The 10,212-nt window shown below is 43.6% G+C and overlaps 1 protein-coding gene and 1 non-coding gene across 2 annotated transcripts; one reads left to right on the top strand and one right to left on the bottom strand.

Annotated features, from left to right (window-relative positions):
- Nucleotides 1–6,738: 6,738 nt before the first annotated feature.
- LOC120253603 lies at nt 6,739–8,400 on the bottom strand. Its single transcript, XM_039261912.1, has 3 exons — nt 8,185–8,400; nt 8,056–8,143; nt 6,739–8,012 (listed from the first exon to the last, which is right to left on the bottom strand). Exons 1-3 carry the CDS (start codon nt 8,398–8,400, stop codon nt 6,739–6,741), a joined length of 1,578 nt encoding a protein of 525 aa, XP_039117846.1.
- A 373-nt stretch (nt 8,401–8,773) lies between these two features.
- LOC120253605 lies at nt 8,774–8,880 on the top strand. The gene has a single exon (XR_005534339.1). It is a non-coding gene; the product is annotated as a small nucleolar RNA R71 (small nucleolar RNA).
- The last annotated feature ends 1,332 nt before the right edge of the window (nt 8,881–10,212 follow it).

The following is a 10,212-nucleotide window of genomic DNA, read 5'->3' as shown; positions in this document are numbered from 1 at the left end:
TTGGTGACATTGACAAGGTCCCCTTGCGTATATCCCGCAAGTGCACGGATTTGTCGAAGTAATAATCCTGGATAAGCGGGTATCGAATCCACAGGGAGTAGGGAATAAAAACACTTAATTCGCTTCTTAGCTATGTGAAAGATCAGTAGTGATAAGTATGAAAATGATTCAATTCTCAAAAGTAAAAACAACAAGTAAGAGAGCACGAGTAAAGGAGGAGGTAAGGCAATCGATAAAGATGGGGTACTCGGATAATGCTCCGCCTAGGACAATTGTTTCAAGTGCAAGAACCCTCTATTATGCTTCTTAATCAATGCAATGGTGAGTCATGAAAATCCTTAAATACATAGTCCTAAATCTAAGGTCAACTATGCCTAACTCTATACATGTCCCAGAGGAGAGATTAGATAACCTCTCAACCTCGCACTCGAATAGAGTTGCAATAAGCTCTAGGGATTCCAAGTGATAAATCTCTTCCTAATTATAGACCTAACCCTTTGGTCCAGGTGGAAGGTCCCTAACCATGATTAAGCCCAGATACTAAGATCACCTCAACGCTTCACTCCATTGCACGCGCAACTAAGCCCCAGCGGAGGGTCGTCCCTTAGACCATTCACTCTATTATGGCCACAAAGAACTCGAGGAACGGAGGTAGAATCTATCACACCGGAGGGGAAAGGGGATGCTCCTGTACCTCTTGACTCACCCTCTCAACCCTCTCCAACCCTCTCCAACCTAGCTTTGTCTAACGCTCGTGGTGTGTCACTCACTCACAAGGTTACCAACAAGAACTCTCAACCCTAGTGTCACTTTAGGAGAAATGTTCATACAATCAAGCATTCAAGGTTGGAACTCACAACAAACATCAATTAATTGAAAGCATAATAAAGAGATTCAATGAAACAAATATATCCTAGGGTTCACAAATACCCAAGTACCCACTAGGGGTTTAGCTCTCCATGGAGCTAAGTACAATCAAAGAAATAGAATGTAAAAGCAATGAATCCATAGAGAAACCCCCTCGATAGTTGTGTCTATGGTCTTATGGAAAGTCCTCTACTCGTCGTCCAAGGATTCCCTTGTCCGGTATAGGATACGCCTCGACGGAAGCTCCCCTACCAACCTTCTTCCAAAGGAATGACGATGTCAGAGCCATAGAACCTCTCCAAAACCTTAGCCAATACCCCTCAAAACCCTAGCCAAAACCCTCTCTCAAGTTGGGGAAAAGATGGAGAAAAGAATGCTGAAATCAGGGCTGAAATCGTCTTTAAATAGGGCTGGAATCAGGCATCTACACGGTCCTGTGGATTTTTCACACGCCCCTGTGGAATTTCCACACGGGCGTGGGTAATTTCCACACGCTCGTGTGGATTCTCTGGAATTGTGATTTTCGGCCGGCTGTGAACAGTGCTGCTATAGTACTTTTGCTACAGTGCTCTGCTACAATACCTACCCTAAAATACTTCCCGAATCCGTACTTTCATCGAGGTGACGCAAACGAGCACACGTTCATATCGTGGATCGCTTTGCTTCTTTACTGGCGAACAAGTTGGTGGAGATCTTGTTCTATGTGTATAAGTCGGAATGCTTGAGTGTGACTACCCTTGTGCCCCTCCAAATGGTTGTGCTAACTCAAATACGAGGAGGTTGGCACACACTCTAGCATCTCACACCCGACCTATGTCTTCGCGTTTGAACCTTAGCAAGATTTCCTCCATAATCGGTGCATTATGATCCACATTGGTTTCTTTCCTTCATACTTGGCCTCACAACCCTACCTGCACGAAAGTAACATAAAAACACACATATTAATGTAAAAACCCGAGAAAAGTAATGCTCAACATAAGGAAAGAATGCTTCGCATTCATATCACACAAGCACTTATCAGACATCTTCGAGTTATGCCTTAGAAACTTAAAACGAGTTTTAGCCCAGTGCGAAGAAACCAATCTAGTCCTCAGTTGGGAAAAATGTCAGTTCATGGTAAAGGAGGGTATAGTACTTGGGCACAAGATTTCACAGAAAGGGATTGAGGTAGATAAAGCTAAAGTTTCCACTATTAAAAAAGTATCCCCTCCTACGTCAGTGAAGGTCATCAAGAGTTTCTTGGGGCATGTAGGATTCTATAGGAGATTTGTGCAGAACTTCTCCTCAATCGCTAGACCGCTAACAAAGTTACTTGAAAAGGATGCCCCTTTCAATGAAGAATGCATGGTTGCTTTTCTCAGCCTTAAGAAAAAGCTGGTGGAAGCACCGATCATAGTTTCCTTGGATTGCACTTTGCTTTTTGAATTAATGTGTGATGTAAGTGATTACGCAGTTGGGGTAGTTCTTGGGTAGCGATGGGAAAACCATTTTCATCCTATCTACTATGAGAGCAAGACTTTGAATAATGCCCAGGAAAACTACACTACTGCAGAGAAGGAACCACTCGTAGTGGTCTTTACATTTGTCAAATTCCGATCATACTCGGTACTTTCTAAAGTGATAGTATATATGGATCATTCTGCATTGAAGTATTTGTTAAACAAATTAGATACCAAGCCTTGACTAATCTATTGGATCCTTTTACTCCAAGAGTTTGATTTAGAAATAAAGGATAAGAAAGGGGCAGAGAATTTAGCTGTGGACCACCTATCGTGCCTTGAGGGGCCTCATGAAAATGTTTTGGAAAGGAGAGAAATAAATGATGCATTTTCTGGAGAGCAGCTGTATAGCATTCAGGTAGTAAGTGAAGAAGAAACCCCGTGGTTCACCGACTTTGAAAATTATTTGGCCGTGAAAACCTTCCCAAAGTATCTTATCTATCAGTAGAGAAAGAAGTTTTTCACTGACCTGAAGTACTATATCTGGGAAGACTCCTACCTTTTCAGGATCTATTCTAATCAAGTAGTTAGAAGATGTGTTTCACGAGGGGAGGGGCATGACATTCTGAGACACTACCATTCAGGTTCGGCTGGGGGCCATTACAATGGGAATATAACTGCTAAGAAGATTCTAGACGCAGGGTTCTACTAGCCTTCTATGTTCCATGATGTGCAGACATTCATGCAACATTGTGACAAGTGTCAAAGAGAACGTATGATGAGTGTCCCGCAAGTGAACAGGGTCGTCAAGTAATACCTCTCGTGCGAGAACGAGAGGGTCGTATTCCCTGGGCCCAAGGAGCTACCCTTACTTCCTTTTCACTCGTTGTCTAACCTACAAATCACTTGATGCTTAAAGCTACTAATAAAAATAAAACTAAGCGAGTAATTGTGAGAGACCGATTAAGAAAGTGGAAATCAAGAAGTGAGGGAGGTCACGGATGTGGATCCCCCCGGGGTTACTAAGGATTAGAAGAATGCTAGAAGTGCTAAGCACGTGGTGGTTCAGGCCAAGAGAGATCCAAAGATAGATCATCCCGATGGTCACGGTAATGATCCCTAATCCCATACAAGTATTGGTACGGAATCTCTTCCATCCAAATCCTCCTACGATTGTAATTCACACAGGGAAATCTCTAATTAGGGCCGAAACTCAACCTAGGTCCAGCTCTAATGGTTGGAGGGGTATGAGACACCCGATGGTCACGGCGTGCTCATACATACATCCCCATTAAGCGAGGTGTGTCTAGTACAAGGGCGATGGTCACGCACCGAGTACAACCTAGAAGTTGAAATACAGAGTTCTCATGCAAGATCAACACATAAAAGTGCACCAAGCTTAAACCATGAACAAACCACATGCATTAAGCGAATCAAAGCATTCAACAACACAAGTTCACCCCAAGGTTCACCGACATCCGGTGACCTTGGGGGTTTAGCCGTCCATATAAGAAACTACACAAGATTGGCTCATGAAAATAACTAACAAATGCATATAAAAAGAAACTCCCTCAAACAATGAGAATAATAGGAGGAAGAGGAAGGCCACAGATGTCTTCCACGAACGCTGTAATAGGGGCGGCTTCCCACGTCATCTCCAAGCTTCTCAAAGGTGGAATCGATGAAGATCTTGCCCAATGATGCTTCTCCCCTTAATTTTCCCTCTCTAGATCGTCGGTTGTGGCCTCAATTAGCTTCGGTAAAGTTGCCCCCGCAGAGAGCCTCCAATATTGGAAAGAGATCTGATGATGGAGAAAGAAGAAGATCCCCCAAAATAAGCCCTAGCTTTACATAAAAAATCATCTGCCCCGAGTCACGTGGCCTGCGCGCGGGCCGCGTCGCGCTCGCGTGGCTCACTGTCTTTCCGCTCACAAAAACCCGGGTCGGTGCTACAGTACTAAGCTACAGTGTTTTTGCTACAGCGAATCATCTGCAGTAACTGGCTTCGAATTCTCCAGTGGCCCACGCAGGCAGTGTGCGGGCGTGCAGTGCTCGCGAGGTTCACAGCCTAATCCAAGTAGGACCCCGGTTCCTTGCTACATAACCGCAACAATGTTTTTGCTTCGAGAACATGAGTTTTGGTGCTGATTTCACCACAATTGCGTTCTCGAGCACAATTTAGCTTCTTTGAGGCCTGCAACAAGAAAATAACCAATCTAAGTGAAAAATGAGCACTGATTAATCTAAAATAGCATGCAAGCAAATACAAAACCAACATATAAATACATACATTTAGGCTCTTATCAAACATCCCCATACTTGAGTTTTTGCTTGCCCTCAAGTAAACAAAACATGAATAACATGAGGATAGCGATAAGAGAGTAAATGTATGACCTCAAGGTCAAGAGTAGAGGACTCAACTAGCACAAATGAAATGAGATCAAGATAATGAGCTGCAAATGATCAACACATCCGAGATAGTTCTATTCCAACTAAATGCTCCCGTGTGAGTGTGTGCATACTTCATCCCTTGCTTTTCCTGATCACTCCACGTGTCATGGCTACAGATGTTAGAGTTGCTAAAAACACCCTCAATGATCAACCAAGAGTCTTTTGGTCTTCAGTAGAAACTTTAGGTTCTAAGCGAATGCTTGAGAGGGTTCAGGAGATCAATCCCTTTTTGAGTACGCCTAATGTAGACTTGCACCAAATCTTTCTGATGGATGCACATGCTGATTAGGCACAAGAGCCACCCAACTTACTCGATTACAAGCTGCATAGACGCATTCATGCTACACGAGCAGAGGAATCTTGACATAGATACAAATGCATACAAGTCTTAGTTTATGTCTCCTAACCTTCTTCATGCAAAACTTCACTAATGACTAAAAGCAAAAATACATGAGTGCCAAGAGCTCTTAGTTGATCATTGAATGTAGAGTTTAACAACCTAACATCTTAAGTCATGGCAATGGGTTAGTCGGAATGAACAAGGTAGAAGCGTGTGCTGAGACAATTTTACCAAAAGCACTAAAGTAGGAATAGAACTTCATTTCACAAATCATAACAAAAATAGCAACTCATATCTATCCTTCTTTCAGCTAGGAAGTCCTTAACATTAGATCAAAGCTATCATTGGTTGCCACGCATGAAAAGGTATAAAATACCCCATCCCCACACCTAGAGTCATACATTGCCCTCAATGTACAATAATCAGCAGTACATGGTGCTAGATATGTAACAAAAACAAAGGGACAGAGTAAAGAAACTTCCCCAATAATTTTTTCTAATGGTGCCGAATCCCTTCCTTGACAATAAGGCGTATCGCGTCTTGTGGGCTTCATTTGTAAATCTTGGCTCACTAACGTGTGGTGGAGAGCTTCTCCTTGCTCGTCTGGAGGCCAAATGCTTGGTCAGCATCCCTACAAGACCATACGTGCACTATCAAACCAAAAATCCATGAAAACAATGCATATTGAAGTTAGAATGCTGAAATTCAGTCATTGCTACAGTAATTTCGGGGAAATTTTTTTGCAAGAGTCTCTTCTTGTAAAAGTGGCAATCAAAATTTACAAAGCTTTAGATTCAAGCTAGAAGTTCACAAGAAGAATTGAAACACATTCCACAAAGTTTTTAGCTCATTCAAACCAAAAAAAAAATCCATGGATTAAGTGTGAAATGAAGCCTGCCTCAAGTTAGGGCATGAAATACCTTGGTGAGTAGATCCGGCGAGAAAGTCTGTAAAACTCCAAATAAATGGTGGGATTGGGGTTGCAAAGGGGAGGAGAGAAGATTAGAGGAGAAAAAAATGAAGAAGAACGGTGAAAAAATGAGGGGAATCGGAGGAGAAATTAGAGAGAACTCAAGAAAACAAGATGAAGATGAATAGTGGCCAGAAGGAGTGAAGGGGCAGCCATTTAAGGCATTTCTTGCAGGTCTTGGCAGATGCTGCATGGGCAGCGATGCCCGCGAGTACCTAGACGTGCGCAGCCAGCAAGCCGCGTGGGGTGCACGTGGCCTGCGTAGCGCTTAGGCTGGCACGCGGGCACCCGCGAGGGGTTGGGATCCAATGACAGTGGCCTACGTGGGCCGCATGCGGCCCGCGCAAACCTGGAAACTCATAAAAAAATAACAATGTCCCTTTTGCAACCGCAAAAACAATTCAAATACAATATTTCACTCACCGAATTGAACATGAAACACAACCACAAAACACCTAACAAAGAGAGACTATAAGAGAGCACGGATAATCATCAAACCAATAAACAAACACACAAACACAGATCACACAATAACAAACACAAGAACATAAGCAACACACCAATAAAATTCAAGAAAACGAAAAATGAAGAACGACAAATATAAAACCTTGGGTTGCCTCCCAAGAAGCGCTTTGTTTAACGTCGTTAGCTCGACGTACCTTACTTCGTGCTCAAGGTGGATCAAAAGAAGTTGAGTTACCACCAATTCCAAGAGACATGTTCCATGATGGAAAACTCATTGAGAGGCATGAAAATACTCGAAACTTGCCTTTCCCCTCAAAGTAAAGATGGTCTACCTCCCTTGGTGGCGTTAAGCGGACTGTCAGTCCCTCCTTTAGCTTTTTGTTCACCTTGCAGCACATCTTCTTCATGTTTTTCTTCTTTTTACGACTTGATGGCGGATCTGTTCCCACATAGCTTATATACTGCATTGGAGGAGAAACAGGGACCTTCATCTTATCCTCCTTGTTGCCCACTTCTTCCAGATATTCATCCAATGGGTTCATAGCCAAAACTTCCTGCATACAATCAGAGATGACCATATCAGTTTCATCGGTAAAATATAAGGGGTCATCATGATCCAAGGTTTTCCTCATTGCTTCACGAAGTGTAAAAACGACTTTCTCCTCTCTCACTCTGAGAATCATTCTCCCTCCTTTTACATCGATGAGAGCGCCAGAAGTATTAAGGAATGGGCGCCCAAGGATCAGTGGGACATCAACGTCATCATCCACATCAAGTATCACAAAGTTCACAGGAATGATGAGTTTATCCACCTTCACAAGTACATCTTCAACAACACCCCTCGGCTTCCTTATCGATCGATCTGCAAGTTGCACCGTCATTCTCGTGGGCCTTAAATCCTCTAATCCCAACTTCAAGAACAACTTGTATGGCATTACATTAATGCTGGCCCCGGAGTCGGCCAGTGCTTTCTCTTGCATGCCCTCCCCGATCATACAAGGGATGATGAAGCTCCCAGGGTCAGTCAACTTCTTTGGAAGCTTCGTCTGAATCATTGCGGAACAATTCCTAGGGAGTGCCACTGTCTCAAGCTTTTCAAGCTTCCTCTTATTGGTAAGAAGGTCTTTCATGAACTTGGCGTACTTAGGCATTCCGGCCAATGCCTCAACGAGTGGAATATTTATATGCAACTGCTTGAACATGTTGAGGAACTTTTTGTACTGAGCGTCCTCCTTTTCTTGTTTCAACCTAGCTGGGTAAGGGACAGGGGGTTTGTACTCGGGAACCCTCGATGTTGATGGTTTAGCGGGTTCCTCACCTTGCTTGTCATTATTCTCCCCTCTTACTGGCTCAGCCACGTTGGGGTCTTCCAAAATGGTCACCCCATCCTTCTTGGCACTTGAGAAATCCTCGGCTCTTGCCTCCAACGGTCTCCCACTCCTAAGAGTGACGGCCTTGAGGTGCTCCCTTGGATTCTGCTCTGTATTGCTCGGGAGGTTACCTTGTGGTCACTCAACATTTACCCTGGCTAGTTGTCCAACTTGATTTTTGAGCGATTGGACCGATGCTTGGAGGTTCCTTAACACTGTGCTTATCTCGTTGAATTGACCACTGTGTTGAGTTAACTGGTTATTGATATATTAAAATTTTGCCTCAGTGTTGATCATAAACTTTGCCAGCATGTCTTCAGTGGTAAATTTCTTCCCTTGATCTTGCTGAGGTTGAAACTGAGGTCCCAGAGGTTGTGGTGGTCTTTGTTGCTGTGGCCCAGAATTCCATGAAAAATTGGGGTGATTCCTCCACCCTGAATTAAATATGGGACCGTATGCGTTTCCTTGGCCCCTCTGACCACCGCCAACATAATCCATTGTCTCAACAGGCCCTGTGGAGGAAATAGAGATAGGGCATTGTACAGTTGAATGTGCAGCCCCACAAGTACCACAAGATAGGACTGCTCCATTATTTGAGCTTTAGCTCATCGTAAACTGATCAAACCTCTTAGTCAGTGCTTCTACCTTCGCGGCTAAGGCGGTGGTATCATTTACCTCATAAATCCCTGCTATTTTCTTTGGTCTTCCTCGAGTGATCTAGTGAGATTCATTGCTAGCCATGCTTTCAATCAACTGCTCTACATTCTCAGGATATTTACTGCTCAATGAACCCCCTGCCACGACATCAATGAGTTGTCGTGTTTGATAGTTTAGCCCATTAAATAATATCTTCACTCTCATCCAAGATGCAAAACCATGGTGCGGGTATTGTCTCAAGAGATCCTTAAACCTCTCATGAGCTTCAAACAAAGTTTCTGAGTCACCTTGTCGGAAAGAAGATATTTCTTGTCTCAATCGGGCTGCCTTGCTCGATGGGAAATATCAAGTAAGGAATTTCTCAACCATATCCTTCCAAGTTGTGATGGACCCGGGGCCCAGTGAAGTGAGCCAACGGTATGCTGCACCCCGTAAACTGAATGGAAACAATCTCAACCTAATCGCGTCATCTGAGATAGAGTTAATCTTGAAAGTTGAACAGATTTAAAGGAAACGGGACAGGTGTGCATGAGGGTCCTCATCGGCTAAGCCATCGAACTGAACAGAGTTCTGCATCATCCCAATTGTACTAGCCTTAATCTCAAAATTGTTTGCTGGAACTATAGGGGCTTGTACGCTAAACTAATCACCAGTGAATTACGGTCTCTCATAGTCAGACAAGGTTCTCCTAGGTTCAGCCATAACTGATGGTTCACTCTGTTCAATCTGTACTTCCTGCTGCCCTGAACTTTTTGTTCCTTCACTCAACCTCTGGCGGAAAGTCCTATCAATCTCACTGTCTGGTTTTACCAGATTTGTCGGTCTTCCTCTTGTCATAAGATAGGTACCTCGCACTGCAATTAATGACCCGAGTGGTTAAGAGCAACACGAGATTAGGGTAAAAAGATAAAAGTGTGCAAATGGAAATATTTACAAGAGAGAAAGATTGAAAACAAGAGGATAAAATAAAAAATGGTTAAATCAACAAGCTACAAGTTTTCCAAGTATTCCTTGTGGGTCCCCGACAACGGCGCCAAAAACTTGATGAGTGTCCTGCAAGTGCACAGGATCGTCAAGTAATACCTCTTGTGCGAGCACAAGAGGGTCATATTCCCTGGGACCAAGGAGCTACCCTTACTTCTTTTTCACTCGTTGTCTAACCTACAAATCACTTGATGCTTAAAGCTACTAATAAAAATAAAACTAAGCGAGTAATTGTGAGAGACCGATTAAGAAAGTGGAAATCAAGAAATGAGGGAGGTTACGGATGTGGATCCCCCCGGGGTTACTAAGGATTAGAAGAATGCTAGAAGTGCTAAGCACGTGGTGGTTCAGGCCAAGAGAGATCCAAAGATAGATCATCCCGATGGTCACGGTAATGATCCCTAATCCCATACAAGTATTGGTACGGAATCTCTTCTGTCCAAATCCTCCTACGATTGCAATTCACACAGAGAAATCTCTAATTAGGGCCGAAACTCAACCTAGGTCCAGCCCTAATGGTTGGAGGGGTATGAGACACCCGATGGTCACGGCGTGCTCATACATACATCCCCATTAAGCGAGGTGTGTCTAGTACAAGGGCGATGGTCACGCACCGAGTACAACCTAGAAGTTGAAATGCAGAGTTCTCATGCAAGATCAACACATAAA

The sequence above is a fragment of the Dioscorea cayenensis genome, unplaced genomic scaffold (assembly GCF_009730915.1).
Source record: "Dioscorea cayenensis subsp. rotundata cultivar TDr96_F1 unplaced genomic scaffold, TDr96_F1_v2_PseudoChromosome.rev07_lg8_w22 25.fasta BLBR01000127.1, whole genome shotgun sequence".
In the NCBI taxonomy this organism is placed as follows: Eukaryota; Viridiplantae; Streptophyta; class Magnoliopsida; order Dioscoreales; family Dioscoreaceae; genus Dioscorea; species Dioscorea cayenensis.
Note: the sequence above shows the minus strand (reverse complement) of the source record. Positions and strands in the feature narration are given on the sequence as shown.